The sequence below is a fragment of the Bos javanicus genome, chromosome 3 (assembly GCF_032452875.1).
Source record: "Bos javanicus breed banteng chromosome 3, ARS-OSU_banteng_1.0, whole genome shotgun sequence".
Taxonomy (NCBI): Eukaryota; Metazoa; Chordata; class Mammalia; order Artiodactyla; family Bovidae; genus Bos; species Bos javanicus.
Window position 1 is genome coordinate 84,032,574 of NC_083870.1, and position 20,932 is coordinate 84,053,505.

A 20,932-nucleotide genomic window follows, 5' to 3' on the forward strand; every position below is an offset into this window, starting at 1 on the left:
TTGCCATTTCCTTCTCCAATGCGTGAAAGTGAAGTCGCTCAGTCATGTCCAACTCTTAGCGACCTCATGGACTGCAGCCCACCAGGCTCCTCCATCCATGGGATTTTCCAGGCAAGAGTACTGGAGTGGGGTGCCATTGTCTTCTCCAATTTAGGACTTAGAGGCTCCAGAACAGTGAGAAAATTAAGTTCTGGTGTTCTAAGCTGCCAGGTGTGTGGTAACTTGTTACAGGGCCCTGGGAAACTCATGCAGGCAGCAGAAGTCAGAGGAAATAACTTTGGAGTCTCTTAAATGATATGTAGAGGACGGCTCAGAGGAAGGTTGAATCATCCCATGAGGACAAAGTCTCTCCCCCTATCTTTCTTCTAACTCCAGTGTCCGTCTTCACAAACACTCAGCCCATATTTCCAGCCTACCGCTTTCAATCCTGACAGTATAAAACAGTGAATGGTTCTCAAGCTGGGGCAATTCTGTCTCCCAAGGGACTTTTTGACATTGTCTGGAGACATTTTGATTTTGATCATGACTAGGAATGGGAATACCACTGGGATCTAGGGTGAGAAGGCAAGGAGGCTGCTAAACATCTGACAATGCGCAGGGAAGCTCTCCACAACAAAATTATCTGATCTGAAACAATGCTGGATATTATTATAAACTATTAATATCAATGGTAATCAAACACATTGATTCATTCATTTGTGCCATAACTCTTCCTCAAGTTTTTAATAGAGGGTTACAGAAATGTGGTGAATTTAAAAAACAAGACAAAAAACAGTATACGAGGAGAATTTTTGTGAAAAAAGTTACATTTTTCTCCTAGCCACAATCAGTTACACATTATGAAAAATTGAATAGATTCACTTAATCTAAGATATTCAAAATTAACCATCTTAATTTTTTAAATTAACTATTCATGATGTATTCTAACTGGCAGGGAACTGGCAATTGTTATCATCTCAATGCCTTCAATCTTTACCAGCATTAAAAGAACCCTATTGTTTTAGATTTTACTTGATAGAATGTTGAATTCATATAAACCAGTTATATAACTTTCTACAGGTATCTCTCTCTCCTAACAATATATTATCATATAACATAAGAACTGCCCATAGAGAAAGACTTTTCCCATAAGCAGAGTCAAAACAGGTGAAAGACAGCATAAATCCTGAACAATGGCTCTATAAATCCCAATACTGTGAAAGAACTTACTAGTCTTTCCTAGGGAATCTTAATATTACAATGACATTTGATATTGCAGTGTTGGAGAAGGAAAGATTACTTTTTAAAGTCAAGTTTTCAAAAATATATAAGAATCAGTATGGGAAGAGGCAAGGAGAAGCACTATACTATTAGGATTCTTTAATGGAAACTAAGTTATTAATGTGCCAAAATTGACTGTAATATATGGCTATAAAAATGTTTCATAAATGTTTAAAATATGTCTCTCTTTATTAATATTTAACAACCCCATTCAATGAGCTAACAGTATCACTTAATAGCATCAGAGATTTTAATATATATTAGTAGAGACTTATTTCAGATCAGTATATGGCACTACTTTTAGTTGTAATCCACACAGCTAATAAAAAGCAAAATGAGGCAGGGAAAATGCAGCCCTCACAGAAAGCAGAATCTGAAAGCTCTAAGTTGAAATATGAGTCACATTACTTTTCCAGATATCTAGAAACAGATTAATTAATAAGGAGATTTCAATTCAAAATAATATAATGAATGAAAATATGACAGTAAAATTTGTCATATGTACAAATAATACTGAAAGATTGCAAAATAATATAACTTGTGTTTATGAGAAATGAAAATCACAAACCTAAATCCAGACTACTCTTTGTTAATGAATTAAGATTTTCCAGATCATCAAATCTGCCTTGTTGAGTGTTTCCTTCAGTTGAGGGTATGGAGGAGAGGGAATCGATGCCAAAGTTCTCTTTCATCTTGAGAGGAAGAAAAACAGAAATGCATTAGCACTTTATGATAAAATGTGGAACACCATAATGTTGTTCAATCCAGATCATAACGATAGTGGAAAACTGGCCCTGCAAACAGGCCTTCTCAAGTAACGTTTATACTGTGGTAAGCAGTTACAAATGCTACTAACAATATCTGCAAGAGAACAGGCTAGTAAAAATCTGTTTTTTCCAAACACTGGATTTTTTAACAAAAAAATTATTTTATAACATTAATAAATGCATTCAAATAAACATTCACCAAGGTAGAGGAATAAACAATCTATCAAGGCAAGCAAGGTCAATGGTTGATACACATTACATTCTAGATCATGCTGGATCACAACTTAAATAGCTTCGTTGCTGATCTGGAAACACCTGGTGAATTTTCATAGTTCTAAGCCTTTGCTATGCCCCCCTTACACTCTTATCTACCTAATAAACAACCTGTTCCCCGAACCTAAAACCCACGGATGAGCACAGTCAGCAGTTATTACGCTTTCCGTCTTCCTTTTGTACACATGTCTTTTATGGTTTTCCAAAGTTATAACCTTCCAGAACATACAATTTTCACTGATGTATTTTATTATGATATTAAAAAAACATTTATATGTATGAAATTAAATTGCAACATATGGCCACCACAGACATATACCTTCAACCAGGGCTCCCCAACCTCCAGGACCTAATGCCTGATGATCTGAAGTGAAGCTGATGTAATAATAATAGAAATAAAGGGCACAATAAATGTAATGTGCTTGAATCATCCTGAAACCATTCCCCCACCATGGTCCGTGGAAAAACTGTTTTCCACAAAACCAGTCCCTGGTGCCAAAAACATTGGGGACCATGGCCTTAATTCTTTTAAGGTTAATAGCACTGTGTTATTCTCTGTTGTTGGAAATTTAGACTGTCCAAAACAAAAATATAAATTTTATTTTTTACAACAGTCCGCATTTTTTCATGATTATACAGGTCACACTTCAACAGTAAGAAAAAGACCTCTAAAATTGAAGAAAGTAGGGAAAACCACTAGATCATTCAGGTATGACCTAAATCAAATCCCTTATGATTATACAGTGGAAGTGAGAAATAGATTTAAGGGCCTAGATCTGACAGATAGAGTGCCTGATGAACTATGGACTGAGGTTTGTGACATTGTACAGGAGACAGGGATCAAGACCATCCCCATGGAAAAGAAATGCAAAAAAGCAAAATGGCTGTCTGGGGAGGCCTTACAAATAGCTATGAAAAGAAGAGAAGCGAAAAGCAAAGGAAAAAAAGAAAGATCAAAGCATCTGAATGCAGAGTTCCAAAGAATAGCAAGAAGAGATAAGAAAGCCTTCCTCAGCGATCAATGCAAAGAAATAGAGGAAAACAACAGAATGGGAAAGACTAGAGATCTCTTCAAGAAAATGAGAGATACCAAGGGAATATTTCATGCAAAGATGGGCTCAATAAAGGACAGAAATGGTATGGACCTAACAGAAGCAGAAGATATTAAGAAGAGGTGGCAAGAATACACAGAAGAATTGTACAAGAAAGATCTTCACGACCCAGATAATCACAATGGTGTGATCACTCGTCTAGAGCCAGACATCCTGGAATGTGAAGTCAAGTGGGCCTTAGAAAGCATCACTACGAACAAAGCTAGTGGAGGTGATAGAATCCCAGATGAGCTATTTCAAATCCTGAAAGATGATGCTGTGAAAGTGCTGCACTCAACATGCCAGCAAATTTGGAAAACTCAGCAGTGGCCACAGGACTGGAAAAGGTCAGTTTTCATTCCAATCCCAAAGAAAGGCAATGCCAAAGAATGCTGAAACTACTGCACAATTGCACTCATCTCACATGCTAGTAAAATAATGCTCAAAATTCTCCAAGCCAGGCTTCAGCAATACGTGAACCATGAAATTCCAGATGTTCAAGCTGGTTTTAGAAAAGGCAGAGGAACCAGAGATCAAATTGCCAACATCCACTGGATCATGGAAAAAGCAAGAGAGTTCCAGAAAAACATCTATTTCTGCTTTATTGACTAGCCAAAGTCTTTGACTGTGTGGATCACAATACACTGTGGAAAATTCTGAAAGAGATGGGAATACCAGACCACCTGACCTACCTCTGGAGAAATCTGTATGCAGGTCAGGAATCAACAGTTAGAACTGGACATGGAACAACAGACTGGTTCCAAATAGGAAAAGGAGTACGTCAAGGCTATATATTATCACCCTGATTATTTAACTTCTATGCAGAGTACATCATGAGAAACGCTGGACTGGAAGAAACACAAGCTGGAATCAAGATTGCCGGGAGAAATATCAATAACCTTAGATATGCAGATGACACCACCCTTATGGAAGAAAGTGAAGAGGAACTAAAAAGCCTCTTGATGAAAGTGAAAGTGGAGAGTGAAAAAGCTGGCTTAAAGCTCAACATTCAGAAAACGAAGATCATGGCATCCGGTCCTATCACTTCATGGGAAATAGATGGGGAAACAGTGGAAACAGTGTCAGACTTTATTTTTTGGGGCTCCAAAATCACTGCAGATGGTGACTGTAGCCATGAAATTAAAAGACACTTACTCCTTGGAAGGAAAGTTATGACCAACCTAGATAGCATATTCAAAAGCAGAGATATTACTTTGCCAACAAAGGTCCGTCTAGTCAAGGCTATGGTTTTTCCTGTGGTCGTACGAATGTGAGAGTTGGACTGTGAAGGCTGAGCACCGAAGAATTGATGCTTTTGAACTGTGGTGTTGGAGAAGACTCTTGAGAGTCCCTTGGACTGCAAGGAGATCCAACCAGTCCATTCTGAAGGAGATCAGCCCTGGGATTTCTTTGGAGGGAATGATGCTGAAGCTGAAACTCCAGTACTTTGGCCACCCCATGCGAAGAGTTGACTCATTGGAAAAGACTCTGATGCTGGAAAAGATTGGAGGCAGGAAGAGAAGGGGACGACAGAGGATGAGATGGCTGGATGGCATCACCGACTTGATGGACGTGAGTTTGAGTGGTGATGGACAGGGAGGCCAGGCGTGCTGCGATTCACGGGGTCGCAAAGAGTTGGATACAACTGAGCGACTGAACTGAACTGAACTGAAACACCGTATGAAATCTAAAATATGACTCAAATGAACCTATCTATGACACAGAAACAGAATCATGGACATAAAGAACAGACTGGTGGTTGCCAATGGGAAAGGAGTTGGGGAAGAGATGACCCTCCTCCTGGTTGCAGTCAGTAGATATAAGCTTTTATATATGAATAGATAAACAACAAGGTCCTACTGTATAACACAGAGAACTGTATTTAATATCTTATGATAAACCATAATGGAACAGTTAAAAATGGGACAAGGAAGCCTGGCATGCTTCAGTCTATGGGGTCATAGTTATGTCTGAAGGGTCAGACATAACTTAGCCACCGAACAACAATGGATGTATAACTGAGTCATCTTGCTGTACAGCAGCAATTAACACAGCATTGCAAATCAACACTACTTCAATTTAAAAGACAGAGTTAATGCCCCAAAGCAGGAGCATATAATTACTTAAAGAAAGTAAATACTGGTTAGGTAAGACACATTAGGGCTAAAACAATCTTAATCAATGCCAGTTTAAGGAGCCTATCGTTTCCTACAGGTTACCTAGCAGAATCAGAAAGCTGGGAAGTTTAACAAAGTTAGTAACTAGGATGTGTGTCCTTCAAACTGTGAGCACTGAATGCTGTTTAAACAAACTTTATAATGAGCTTGATAAATAATAGAGGAAGTGGCTACCCTGTGGATTGATTGGGTCATCAATAAAAACTTACAAGAGGAATTTTTTAAAACCTAACGTTATGCAATGATACTTGAGATATTCATGGGGTCACAAAGAGTCGGACACAACTCAGCGACTGAACTGAACTGATGGATTAAAAAGTTACTATATCTCAAACAACGTAGATGGAAATGAAGATGGTAAGGTTGAAAAACAGTATTGAAAGATCAAAAAGTGATTCTAGTAATAATGTAGACTCTGACATTAAATATGCATTGAAGGAATATGAGTAAAATTCCATCATTAAATCCAAGAACAGGCAAACACCTGATATTTTACAGCTTTTAAAATAGGGACACTTAACTAAATATATAAAGTAAATTTTATGAATATACTATTCAGCTATATCTCTAAAAGTTTATATATTAAAATGGGACTATATTTCAGGTTGCCTTATATTTGAGTAAATGGAAAAAAATTATTTTTATAGAAGAAAACAGACATAACAAGAGTATTTATTTATATATTTATAATTTGCTCCATATAATGAAATATTGTGTTTGAGGTCAAGCACTTAGGAGACACAGGAGTGGGACTTGAATAAATTCATGAATGGGACTGGCGGAGATAGAAAGAACCAGTGTCAACAGCAACATACCAGGTGATTCTATGTCACCTCTTCCCACATGATTCACATAATTCCAAAACATCTGTTCTCTGGTAGACTGCCCAGAGTCCAGTATCAAGGGTAATCCTCAAGGGTTCCTTAAATACATAAATATAGCATCTCGCATAGCAGAGAGACCCATAATGAAATGGAAAGGGGAGGAAGGTCAAAGGGAGGCAAGGACAAAACCCAGCTCTATCTGCCCTGTGAGAGAACAAAGGAAGGCCACTTTGCACATCACTGCAGGGAAGCTGCTGACCTCACTGAAGAGGGCACCGTACTGTTCCGAACATGCTGCTACGTACTCCATACAGAAAACTTTCTCTTCATTTGCCTGGAAGTTAATTTGGGTCAGGAAATAAACAAAAATAAAACATTAAAAACACCCCTACCAAAAGATTCCAGTTGGTGGCCAGTTAACCCTAATATTATTTTTAAAAATAAGTTTACTGGTGATTTAATAGCAAGAGCTAACCTAGTAAATACAATGTTTTCCTGCCAAGTTGTCCACAGGCAGTATCACTAATGTAAAGATAATTTTCTAGAGTTCAGTGACTTTCTATTTAGTATTATATATAAAACAGAGGACAGTGTGGATAAGCAAGACAGAAATAACAAATCTTTTAATCAATTTTGCCTTGATTTTCCTTGACAAACACATTATGTGAGAAATACAGAGCTATATCTCCCTGAGGGATTTTTTTTTTTAATCACAAATAATGAAAGAACTCTTCCTTGAAATGGGTATCAGGAGGAAAACATCACTAAAAAAGCAAGGCTAAAAAAAAAAAAAAACAACAAAAATCACATCATAACAGCAAAGCAACTGTAGCTTATTGACTCCAACTAGCAGTTATACAATAAAGAAATGATGAGCTTTTACTTAAAACCAACACACTGTAGGGTACATTTTTGGGAAAAAAATGTCCAATGATGAAAAGATCCATTAAATTGTGTTCGTGTGTTTAAAAGTTACATGACTGATGGACAGAGATGGGGAGGGGAGGAGTCAGGAAGGATGCGGAAGATGCATTCCAATCCCTTACCATTTCTTCCGGGTTACAGCCGCACTGTTGCATGTCCTGAGGGTACATGCTCATCATGCATCCCGCTTCTTGAGGCTCGGGCAGTTCACAATCCGGGAACCACTGTGTACCAAAGTGAACCTCCTTCATAGACGGAACAGGAGCAGCTTCTTGAATGTGTGATGAGGGATACGACTCCAGAGACTGAAGTTGGTCTTGATAGAGCTCATATTCTTCATCAACAAGCATTTCTCTTTCTTCACCCATCTCCTGCAACCTAGGGACCATAAATTCATGCATTTCCCAGGTCTCCTTGCTATTGTCTATCTCTTTTTGTTGGGATCGAAAAGCCTTTCCCAAATCTAGAAATGGTTCATCCACAAGCTCTTCTTTAAAATAGGGCTCATCTCTAAATCCCTGTGAATAAAAATTGCAAAACAAAACAAAACTTTAAACTCTGTCTTAAAGCTGCACTCTACACATTAACTGGAAAATTAACCCTGGCATAACTGCAGTAACAGTATTATATGTCAATGCATGGTTAACCCAAACAGCTCTCCATTACAACAGAGGAAAATATAACCTTACTGCCACACAAACCTCAGCCTGGAAAAGAAACAACAAAAGAGGCAACAATCTGCCTTGGGCAAGGTGACTGAGTAGTCTAAAAGGTTCGTTACACATTAGCCACCTGAAAATTCTCAGAAGCAGGAGTTTTGTTAAACTGCTACACTTAAAGTTTAACTCATGCATCTCATATAAAAAGTAATACATAAGTATGGATGCATGTCATACCATCTCAGGAGAAAGCAAAGACTTTAAAGTCAGGATTATCAGGTTTATGTAACTCAAAAGTTCATGCCTCTTCGAATGTTTACAAAACCTTCTCTACAAACTAAAGATATAAGGAATATGTGCAACTACTTTGAGTATGACTCTTTTATAATACACCATTTAACAAAAGTTGATTTTTGCATTTGCATTAATAATATAAAACAAAAAGGAATGAATACAGTATGCTCTTCAATTAATTCAAACTTCACTAATCAAAAAAGCAAGAATATAGAACTAAAGCTAGATGGTCCCCACACATAAGCAGAAATTTTGTTGAGTTCTTAGGAACACTTGAGGAATATATGAATCTGCTGAGCCTTTGACCTAACTTCAAGGGACCTGAGGGTGCTAAGCACAATAAGGCCCAATTCCCTCTGAAGGATCAATGACATTTCCTATTTTAAGTCCTATTCATTAAATATCAATAAATGTACATTCGTGAAAAGAATCTACAATAAATGTACATTCGTGAAAAGAATGGAAGAATCTTGCCATTGCTTCCTCACTTGCAGCTAGACATCATTGCAGGGACGCTTTTAAGTTAATACAGTAAGGCAAATACTGTTATTTAAAAAAAGAAAAAACGGTATTTAGAAGGTATATTTAAACATGTCACACAGTTAAGAAATTGTAACAAAAAATGTATAAACCGAAAAATATATATAATGGACACTACAGGACTACATATCAGGTTTCGACACTGTCAACCAACTACGAAAAGAATATCAAAAGACAGTTGTTATCAAGTTAAGAAAAACCATACTCTAACTGCTGAAAGCAAAATAAACACAATTCACTTTAAGAATGAAAAAGGAAAAGTTCAAAATATACTTTCTAATATTAAAGCATAAAGTAAGGTTTGACTAAATAATTCTTCTTTAGAAAGTATTCAATAAGAAGTTCTTCTGGGGGAAAAAAAAGTTCTTTAATATAGCTCTTGTTCTACAGCATTTTAAATGCAGGTCTATTTTCAAAACTCTCTCTACTTTCAAAATTTTAAGAGTGTATTAATGATATCAAGTCATAAGGTATGTTTGTTCTTTGAAAATGCCTTATACCTAGCCGATGTCATTTATGGAGGCAAAGTGATACAAAAGAGAAAAGATTTCAGTTTAAAAAAAACTTTTAAAGGGGGAGACTATTTAATTTGTATCTATTTAGCCAAGATAGTAAGAACAAACTTTTGTCTTCTTTATAATAGCAACTGTTTAAATGGGAAAAAAATGTACTAAATACCTGGGGTGCTTCAAGTATTAAAGAAGAATTTATATCATGAATTGTTCCTGAAATTTCAGTCTTGTCTTCATTATTGCTTGAAAGTAAAATGCAACTTTCTTCCTCTTTATCACCTTCCTGAAAACAGAAGCATTTAAAAAAATTTTTTAGCATGATTGAAGAATTGTTTTTTAAACCATGAACCTATTTTTTATTGAGTTCTAACTGAAACTCCAATACTTTGGCCACCTCATGTGAAGAGTTGACTCATTGGAAAACACCCTGATGCTGGGAGGGATTGGGGGCAGGAGGAGAAGGGGACGACACAGGATGAGATGGCTGGATGGCCTCACCGACTTGATGGACATGAGTTTGAGTGAACTCCGGAAGTTGGTGATGGACAGGGAAGCCTGGCGTGCTGTGATTCATGGGGTCACAAGGAGTCGGACATGACTGAGCAGCTGAACTGAACTGACATACACGGAGAAGGCAATGGCACCCCACTCCAGTACTCTTGCCTGGAAAATCCCATGGATGGAGGAGCCTGGTGGGCTGCAGTCCATGGGGTCGCAAAGAGTCAGACACAACTGAGTGACTTCACTTTCACTTTTCACTTTCATACACTGGAGAAGGAAATGGCAACCCACTCCAGTGTTCTTGCCTGGAGAATCCCAGGGACGGGGGAGCCTGCTGGGCTGCTGTCTATGGGGTCGCACAGAGTCGGACATGATTGAAGCAACTTAGCAGCAGCAGCAACTGACATACAACATTATATTAGTGTTACGTATACAACACAATGATTTAGTATATGTATAGGTTGCAAAATAATCGCCATGAAAAGTTTAGCTAACATTCACAACTTTCAAATATACCACACAGTATTGTTATCTACAGTCCCCATGCTGTACCTTACATCCTTAGGACTTATAACTGGAGGTTTGTATCTTTTGACCACCTGCACCCATTTCACCCACTCCCAGCCCCCAGCTCTGGCAACCAAAGAAGCACTTCTGTACTGAAGAAAACATTTTGTTTTAAAATGTTTTTAAAATTAATTCTCATCTTTCCATTAAGTGCAAGTACATAGTACTTAATGTACAGTGTTTCATTAGACCAAACTTTGCCTTCATGATTTAAAAAAAAAGCCATATTCAGGTCAAAACTTCTCAAACTTTTAATTCTGTTTAGGTACTCCTTAAATAAAAAATCACTTCCCCAGGAACAGACCTTAATATTAAGAAATGCCTAAGTTTATACAGGATGATACTCAAAATATTTAACAATAGTACAGTGTAGCCACTCTCCATCAGAAGAAGGACAACCATCCTAGTGCTCACCAGCTCAGCATCAGTTCCAGGTAATAACACAGCCACTGTCTACCAAGTCCTAGCTATACATCACAATCCATGGTAGACACTTTTACATGCTTCGTCTCAGCTTAATCTTTATATTAAGAACTTAGTACCAGTTCTATTTATTTATTCTATTAGGTCAGGATTTTATATTTACATAAAAATAATAGCAAATATATGTATTTACATATATGTATATCACATGTACAGGTTTTAGCACTTTAAATATATCAATTTATTTAATATATTTATTAATATATTAATATATATTCTAAGAAGTAGGTGGCCTTAATAACCCTATTTTACAGATAAGTAACAGGTGCACGGTAATTTGCTCAAAGTTACATAACTAGTCAGTTACAGACCCAGAATTTGAGTCCTGGCCATCTGGTTTTAGAGCCTGTGCTCTAAACTAGCATGCTACATGGTCCCAAGTAGGAGCTGGTGAGGTTAAATAATAGGCACAAGGACACATAGCTTGGCAAATCACAGAGCTAAGCCAAACCTGCAGCTGTCTGGCTCAGTAACTCCACTGACAGTTCTGTCCTGTGAGTTCTGAAGATACGATGTCTTTGTTTCATTAATTTATTTCTTGTATTATTTTTGGCTGTGCTGGGTCTTTGTTGCTTTGCACAGGCTTTCTCTAGCAGTGGTGAGTGGGGCTACTCTTCACTGCAGTACACAGACTTCTCATTGTGGCAACTTCTCTTGTGGGGCACAAGCTTTAGGCACACAGGCTTCGTAGTTATAGGGTGTGAGCTCAGTAAATAGCTGGGGTGTGCAGGCTCTAGGGTGCACGGACTTCAGTAGTTCTGGCACACAGGCTCAGTAGTTGTGACTCACGGGCCCTGGACCATGTGGGCTTCAGCAGCCGTGGCACGTGGTTTCAGTAGCTGTGGCTTGCAGGCTCTAGAGTGCGAGCTTGGTAGCTGTGGCACATAGGTTTAGTTGCTCTGCGGAATGTGGAATCTTCCCAGACCAGGGATCAAATCCATGTGCCCTGCACTGGCAAGCAGATTCTTATCCACTGTGCCACCAGGGAAGTCCGATACGATGCACTTTTTAAAGTCAGTTCATTCATTTTTTATCTAGGACCTTTGAATTGAGTTTGTAGAAAAGAGAAGTCACATTTGTGGTTAACATGAAAATATATAGATAATAAGAATCTAAATAAGATTACATAATATCTATATTATATAGATAGTACATATCTATACCTATGGTATAAGACTTAACAAAAAATAATTCTGTTCTCCTGTTATATATTCATAGTCTTTCTGCCTGAACTTGACTTTGGACCTTTTTATTCACACTCTCTCCCCAGTTCTGCTGAGGACAGAACAAATGCTCAGCGAACACTAGGTGATGACGTAAGTGGCCACCCACTGGACCGTGAGAAAGAGACACAGACAGATAGACCTCAGAAAAGATCCATGCATGGTTACCTACAGTTCACACTGTTCTGCTTAAAGAACCCAGATGTTAAAGAAGCAATACTTAGTGGTAATTCCACTACAAATTAAAGTGACCTTCTCTCATTGCTTTACTGGCCCCATACTCCCCAGCACCCTGGCAGCCTTATACCCACTGAGGGAAGGTGAGGCAAGGAGCCACCTCACAATTGTGCATTTCAAAATCTCTCAGAGCAAGACTCCAAGGTCCCGAGGTTTCTGCAGCTCTACCTCTACCAGACATAGGAACAGGAATCCACAGCCACCTGGTAATAAGTTCTGTTCTTTACACTGCCTGAGACTTCTTTAAATTGCTTTAAAGTAAATTCACACTGTTTAGGTCCTTTAGGCCATAAATAATTAGGACTTCCTCTGGCAACCCCAATAATCAGGCAAATAATCATCAGGGAAAATCTAGACAAAGTTATTGCCACAATCCAAAACACCAATAAAGATGTCCCCATAAAATCATTAAACTTCTCCCTCCTTAATCTGTCCTGAAATCAAACCAAGAATCTCATGGTATATATTCTATGGCAAAACTCACACATCAAATACATAATATAAAGTCAAGACCTTGCCTTAGCTATGTGCCATATTCCATTTTGAAGTGCTTAAAGTAACTGATAGGTATAATATATAGGCATCTTTATGTGTAATATGTGATGAATAATATATGAAGGTCATGTGAAATTCTCCAATGCAAAAATATTATGTGTAATACATGAATCTATCTACGTCTACGAAAGAACATATAACTATATATAGACAGATATCTATCTATATGAACACTCACTGTTGTTGTTAAGTCTCTGTGTCATGTACAACTCTTTTGCGACCCCATAAACTGTAGCCTGCCAGGCTCCTCGGTCCATGGGATCTCCCAGACAAGAATACTGGAGTGTGTAGTCATTTCCTTCTCCAGGGGATCTTCCCCCACCCAGGGATCAAACTTGCATCTCCTTCATGGACAGGTGGATTCTTTACCACTGAGCCAGCAGGGAAGCCTATAGTATGCTAATATATTTCACAGAATAAAGGAACTTTTAGAGTTAAGAATGATCTTATCGGTTCTCTAGTCTTTTTCAGTCTTTCAGAAATGAAAAAGTAGGCTTAGGTGCTAAGTCGCTTCAGTCGTGTCCGACTCTGTGCGACCCCATAGACAGCAGCCTACCAGGCTCCCCCGTCCCTGGGATTCTCCAGGCAAGAACACTGGAGTGGGTTGCCATTTCCTTCTCCAATGCATGAAAGTGAAAAGTGAAAGTGAAGTCGCTCAGTCATGCCCGACTCTTAGACCCCATGGACTGCAGCCTACCAGGCTCCTCTGTCCATGGGATTTTCCACGCAAGAGTACTGGACTGGGTTGCCATTGCCTTCTCCGAGAAAAGTAGGGTACCTATGACCAAATTACTGGTACAGTGATTCTCAAAGTACAAAATTCTGCATCAGAAATACAATGGTGACTCACATGAGGCAGATTCCTGAGAATCTGAGAACCACCAAATCAGAATCTCTGAGAGCAGGACCTGGGAAACTGCATTTTAAACATCTTCAAGGTGATTTTTATGTCTTTGTCATATGGGTGAATTGAGGTCCACTGAGCTAACTTGCAGCAAAGTTAGAAATAGAGCCAAGATTTCTTGAAATCCAGTCCAACACTCTACTGTTACAATTACGGTATCTGTTTCAGACACGCTGCGTGAAACTGAACTAGTGACAACAAATTAAAACAGGAATATACAGCATTGTGACTAAGAACACAGGGTCTGAAGCCACTCTGCCGAGTTCGTATTTCAACCCTGCCCCTAACTAGTTATATCATCTTGGATAAGTTACTCAACTCTATGTCTGGACTAACGCATCTGTCATGATGGTAATAAGAGGACTACCTCCTCTTAAAGTTTTTGTGATGATTAAACTAATGTGTATAAAGAGCTTACAGTACTGACTGACATAAAGTTAGCACTCAATAATACTTCAATACCAATTATCAACCAGTATTTTTTTTAAGTGGAGCACTGGGGAACCTCAATAGCACCATAACTAATAATACTTCAGTCAGAAACAGTGATCTAGGAAGTTGAAAAAGTAAAAAGAAAGAAAAATAAACAGTGATCTGACCTAGTACATGAGATTAAACAATAAGATGACTTCAGGGTGGCTTAACCAAACCAGAGTTTAGATGCTAGGGGTTACGAGGCACTCTGATGGTTAGAAAATCATATTATGACTTCATTGCTATATCATTAAAATGATAATGGTTAACTGATTTCAACTTACTGAACCATTCTGACATTGTGCCCAAATGAAAGTCAAAACACATAAACAGGCTTATTTTAATTTATGTCATATGGAATGCAGTGAGAACTTAGAATTCTGTGCCAAAGGTATGAAGATAAAAGTAGTAGTAGTTGGACTAGTAATGCTGGCAGCTAGTATGTAATGTGCTAAGCACTTAATAAATATCATCTTTAATCCTCAAAATCCTATGATGTAGACATTACTTTTTCTGAGCATTAAGTCACAGACATTAGGTAACTTGCACAAGGACACATATATAATATGCAGAGGAACAGAGATTTCAGGCCAGATGAATTTGTCTGCAAAATCCCCATGTTTTAACTATTACAGTATTATCATTTCCTATATTAACAAAATTCGACACTTACCACCAAAGGTTTACAGATGCCAAGGCGCACAGTGCCCGGTGGCACAGCTTTCAGCACTTCCACAGCTTCAGCAAGTGTGCTGTTATCCAAACAGTACTGATTGACGGAGACCAGACGGTCACCAGGTAATAGTCCTCCGCCTCTTTCTGCCACACCATCCGGCACCAGGGAGCGGATCACAATCACTGATCTGGTGGGATCTAAGGGGTCCTAAAGATCAAGCGAAATGAGAAAGATGAGTCAGTCCTCTAAAAACAAATATACAGCCTTAAGACATGTATGTGCACATGTATGTGCACACTTCAGGGATATTGTGCATTTGGTTCCAGACCACTATAATAAAGCAGCTATCACAATCATGCGAGCCACGTGAATATTTTCATTTCCCCAGTGCACATAAAAGTTAAGTTTACACTATACTACACTCTCTTTACTGAGAGTGCAGTAGCATTATGTTTTAAAAAAAAGTTATACCTTAATTGAAAACACCTTATCACTAAAAAATGCTAACCATCATCTAATGACACAGGGTTATTAACAAACCTTCAGTTTGTAAAAAATGAAATATCTACAAAGTGCAATACAGCAGAGCTCAACAGAAAAGGGTATACCTGACTATCTACTTTATGTGTCCAGTATTCTGGTGGTATTCTTCCAGAGACAGAATCTATTCAAATAGCACTCTATACAGCCACAAAAATATCAGCTTGTATCAAAATAAAGATATAAACTTAACAATTTTAGTTGTATGTATGAGTTAGTGCTCAATATATACAAATTTCTTTTTAAAAATTGTGGTAATTAATATTTTGTTGGATCACAAAAGGTCTAGGGAAGAGACACGGGTTCAATCCCTGGGTTGGGAAGATTCCCTGGAGTAGGAACTGGCAACCTGCTTCAGTATTCTTGCCTGGAAAATTCCATGGACAGAAGAGCCTGGTGGGCTACAGTCCATGGGGTCGTAAAGAGTCGGACATGACTGAGTAACTAACGACACAGCATAAAAGATGTAGAAAGAGTTGGGAAAGACGGTGACATCCTGAAGCACAGTCATACTATGGACCTAAAACAAGCCCATGTATTATCATTCTTGGGCACCAGGTAAGTTCCAAGAGAAGTGTATTATGGGAAATGATATTCCTTTCTTCAGCACTTAACCAGTATAAAATCTTCTCACTAAATCATTTAAATTCCAAAAAGAAATGAAAACCATGGCATATATCACTGCATTTCAAAAGTATGTTTAAAAATAATATAACCTAAAATTAAGACATGGTATAGATACCCCTAGGTGAAGGAGTACGTCAAGGCTGTATATTATCACCCTGCTTATTTAACTTATATGCAGATGACATCATGAGAAACGCTGGACTGGAAGAAACACAAGCTGAAATCAAGATTGCCCAGAGAAATATCAATAACCTTAGATATGCAGATGACACCACCCTTAGGCAGAAAGTGAAGATGAATTAAAAAGCCTCTTGATGAAAGTGAAAGAGGAGAATGAAAAAGTTGACTTAAAGCTCAACATTCAGAAAACTAAGGATCATGGCATCTGGTCCCATCACTTCATGGGAAATAGATGGGGAAACTGTGGAAACAATGGCAGACTTTATTTTTCTGGGCTCCAAAATCACTGCAGATGATGATTGCAGCCATGAAATTAAAAGACGCTTACTCCTTGGAAGAAAAGTTATGACCAACCTAGATAGCATATTGAAAAGCAGAGACATTACTTTGCCAACAAAGCCCCATCTAGTCAAGGCTATGGTTTTTCCAGTAGTCATGTATGGATGTGAGAGTTGGACTGTGAAGAAAGCTGAGTGCTGAAGAATTGATGCTTTTGAACTGTGGTGTTGGAGAAGACTCTTGAGAGTCCCTTGGCTGCAAGGAGATCCAACCAGTCCATTCTGAAGGAGATCAGCCCTGGGTATTCATTGGAGGGACTGATGCTGAGGCTGAAACTCCAATACTTTGGCCACCTCATGCGAAGAGTTGACTCATTGGAAAAGACTCTGATGCTGGGAGGGATTGGGGGCAAGAGGAGAAAGGGACGACAGAGGATGAGACAGCTGGATGGCATCACCGACTCGATGCACATGAGTTTGAGTGAACTCCGGGAGTTGGTGATGGACAGGGAGGCCTGGCGTGCTGCAATTCATGATGTCGCAGAGTCGGACATGACAGAGCGACTGAACTGAACTGAGGTAAAAACTATTCTAATATAGAGAAAATGAATATCAATTCATGAATAAAACCAATGTTTTATTGGGAGGGCCCTCATCCATTGGGAGGGCCCCCTATTTCTTTTCATTAAGCACAGAAAATAACACTACAACTCTATAAATAAATTTGGCTAATGAACTGGTTTATAGCCACACTATCATTTTTTATTTTATTCAGTACTGGTATATAGCACTTACTATGTGTCAGACTGTGTTCTAAGTGTTTGACAATCATTAATTCAATTATTCCTTACAACAAACCCATCACTTGCTTGGCTTATGTACTTTGCTCCTACTGTTTCATTACGCACATACTGTTCCATACAGGCAAGAAGCAGTAACGTGAGATTTTACTACTGCTAGTTTCTATTAAACCCCTCCTGAGAAAGTAACAACTACCACCTTTTGTGTTAGAATTGCAAGACTTTGAAATCACAAAAGTGAGAATTTGCCATGTTCCAGGCTATGTCTGTTTGAAGTGGCTGATGGTTCCTTTGAAGTTTTCTGTGGCAGTTTTCTATACCTTTCTATTGCAGACATCGAGGCTTATTTTCAATTCTGCAAGGAATCTTAACCAAATATACCATATTTAAATCAACAAAGACTACAGAGCTAATCCCTTGAAAAATGCCTTCAAACAATTTATTTTACTTTACTTAACTAAGCCTTGCATTTCCACTCCCAAGTCAAGAGATCCCTGGTAAATTTCTAATATATTCTGTTGTATAACACCACATACTTATTAAGAGGATTGGAAGTAAAAACAGTCATGGGAACTCACTAATAAAGTACAGTGTTAAACTATAATTACACCAATATTTTCAAGTAGAGGGAGCTATTGCATAAGAAGAAAACAGAAAGAAATACACACAAAAACGTACAGTGGTTTATCAGCGGCAATCAGTGCAGTAATGTAAAAGAGCTGTCTGTTTTGTCACCGACAACCATGAATCACAACACACTTTTTCATTCTGAAATATGAAACCATTACATTTTAAGTTTGACACGCTAATAAATAAGCTGTACCATTATGTCCTTCATTTAGGATGTCAGTTTTTGATGGAAGGCTTTTTTATTGGGGGGGAAGGGAAACTACATAATAGCTTATTCCCCTCATGAAATGCACAGAAAGCAGCTAGCATCACTTCTTATCAATAATTACTAAACTTTCTCAGAGAAAACTGCAACAGTAAAATATACCAAAAGCAAATAAATGATTTCACCAGGTAGTGTAAGCTATCTCTGTAGTTTCATATAACACCTAATCAGAAAGTACTATTTTTAAGCCAAATAAATAGGTGAACTGGTTTTCAAGATGCAATCCAGTTGAAATGATAATTAGAAACATTTCAAAGGAAGATTAACCAGGAAATAATAGAAAGAGAAAATAGATTTTAGATTTCCTTTACAGAAAAATCACGGTGAGCACTTATTTCTACAAAATGCAACCGTCTTTCAACCACAAAGTATTATCAGGTGTGCTTGCTTACTAAAATGTATCCAGGCTTGGACTTCCCAGTTATCCTGAACACTAAGTCTAACCCACTACTCCTTTTCCTGGAGGAGAGAACCCAACGGCAGCTTCCTTGTCACTTATAAAAAGACAAGCCACCCACTTCTGGTGATACCCCATTATGGATAATCACCACTTTATTTTCTGTGATGAGTTCTCTGACCAGGTGATTTCTCAAGTAGCTGAATGGCGTTGCTTTAACGAGTAACAGTCATTTCCCTTCATGGTTATCACATGTAGTGGCCGCTCTATGGAAAAACAGCAGCTGTCACTGCCTACCAGGGCAGCTACTATTCTTAATGCTTTGCCACATACAATATGCTTTAAAACCAAGTTGCTTCTCATCAGAAAGTCTGTTTTCTGAAAATACACACTATAATATCATACCCATGTTAAATACAACAAAATGTTATAAAGACATTTCTCAAGACACTCTACCCAACTCCTAGACTCTATCCAGATTTTTTTCAGGCCCCTATCATATTTTATCACCTTTTATCATAATCTTAAAATCTCTGATTTTTCTTATTTTGGTAAATAACACTGCAAGGAACATCATATTCAATAATCAAGGTGTTGCTTTAAACTAAACAGCCAATAGGGGGCACTAAATACCAACCACAGAAGACAAGATACATGCTCTACTAGGCAAGCCATCTCCTCCTCTGATGTTTTTTTCCTATTTATTCAAAACCCTTATATTCTTACACATGTTCTAACAGTATCTCACATATTTGCTTTAACTCAACCATTTATGAAAGTCATTCCCTACAAATCCACTAGGCACAACCAACTTTCATCAGAATGCTGCACGGGAAGACAGGAGCTCTAACCTGACTTCTCACTACTGAGCTATGAAATCCACAGAGAACCAATCCAACTGCTCTGTCTCGTAGGCGAATAAAAGTGCCTGAAGAAAAGTGCGTATGAGGATTTTTGAGGTCTCTTGAAGTGATTCTAATGTTTGATAGTTATAAACACAGGATGTTTCAATGTTGGAGGAAATCCAAGGTGACAAACACCTCTTCTCCCATAGTCCCTGAGTGGCACTGCCATACGCCCAAGCACTCACTTGCTCTCCCTCGCCCCTTCACTGAGTTGCTACCTAAGGCATATTAATTTGATCTTCTGTCTCTTCTATCTGATCCTCTTCATTTCTGCTTCTCGTTACTTCTTGCCTATGCAACTGCTTCAGTCTCCCCAAAGGTCTACCTGCCTCCAGTCTTACCCGCTTCAGTCTATTGTTTACAAAGACAAACTAATGATTTTTAAAGGTAAAAATGGGATTGCAATTCCTCCTCTGCATAAAGCACTTCAATGACTCCACTGCCTTCAGAATAAAGTGCTAACTCTTTGGCAGAGAAATTCCTTCAGATTCCCACTTTTGTCAGATCTCCCTTTGATCCTCCCACGTATACCACTGCCCCCTTCATTTGCCCCACACACTGTCCCAACAATCCAGAACTACTGAAGTTTCAGGACTGTGAAAGGCACTGACATGCTTCATGACATTCTGCAAACCATTCCATCGGCCAGAAATGCTTTCCCCGCCCCACTGCCCTTATCCGTACCTTTGCCACTCGAGTCAGCTCACATGTTTCCTCCAATGAGCAGCTTTCCCAGATCTCCCAAAGACTCAAGCACTTCCTACTCTGAATATCTCTAAACCTAAAAAAGACCTTCCCTTACAGCATTTTTCATAATATAGTTTCCTTATTGTCCTGACCTTTTAGAATAAGTAAGGCCCTCCTGCTAGATGTATCCACAGCATGTTGCATTTTTTCCTATTACAACTCTTTTGACATTTTACTGGAATTATTTTAACTGTCTTCCCTACTAAAAATAAGCTTCATGAGTACAAGGATATGTTTGCTTATTGCTATTTTATTCCCAGGGCTGACTACAGAGCCTGCCACATAGAAGGGACTGAATAATAGCTGAAACATCAAATGACTGAATCTATTTAGTTTCATACTCTTTGCTGGACTGTAAGTACACCAAAGGCAAAGGCCACATCCCATCATTTGTAACAACCAACTCTTAACCCTTACTGAGCTCTTGCCATGCCACCAGGCATGACTTAAATATCTTAAATCTTTGAATCAATTTAATCCTCGCAGCAATGTGAGGTAGGTTCCATTATCATTCCTACTTTGCAGATGAAAATACTAAGACAGAGGGAAAATAAATAACCAAAACACACAATTGGTAAGTAATAGAACCAGAATTTAAACCAGCCAGTTAAGCTCCAGAGTT

At 38.4% G+C, this 20,932-nt stretch overlaps 1 protein-coding gene across 4 annotated transcripts in view; it reads right to left on the reverse strand.

Annotated features, from left to right (window-relative positions):
• PATJ (PATJ crumbs cell polarity complex component) overlaps positions 1-20,932 on the reverse strand; it is a 389,489-nt gene that overhangs the window by 264,434 nt on the left and 104,123 nt on the right. For all 4 annotated transcript variants that reach the window (XM_061411765.1, XM_061411766.1, XM_061411764.1 and 1 more), the window contains exons 18-21: positions 14,939-15,148; positions 9,488-9,604; positions 7,439-7,834; positions 1,829-1,952 (exon numbers count right to left, since the gene is read on the reverse strand). In XM_061411765.1, coding sequence (XP_061267749.1) covers positions 1,829-1,952; positions 7,439-7,834; positions 9,488-9,604; positions 14,939-15,148 — 847 coding nt within the window. The remainder of the gene's footprint in view (positions 1-1,828; positions 1,953-7,438; positions 7,835-9,487; positions 9,605-14,938; positions 15,149-20,932) is intronic.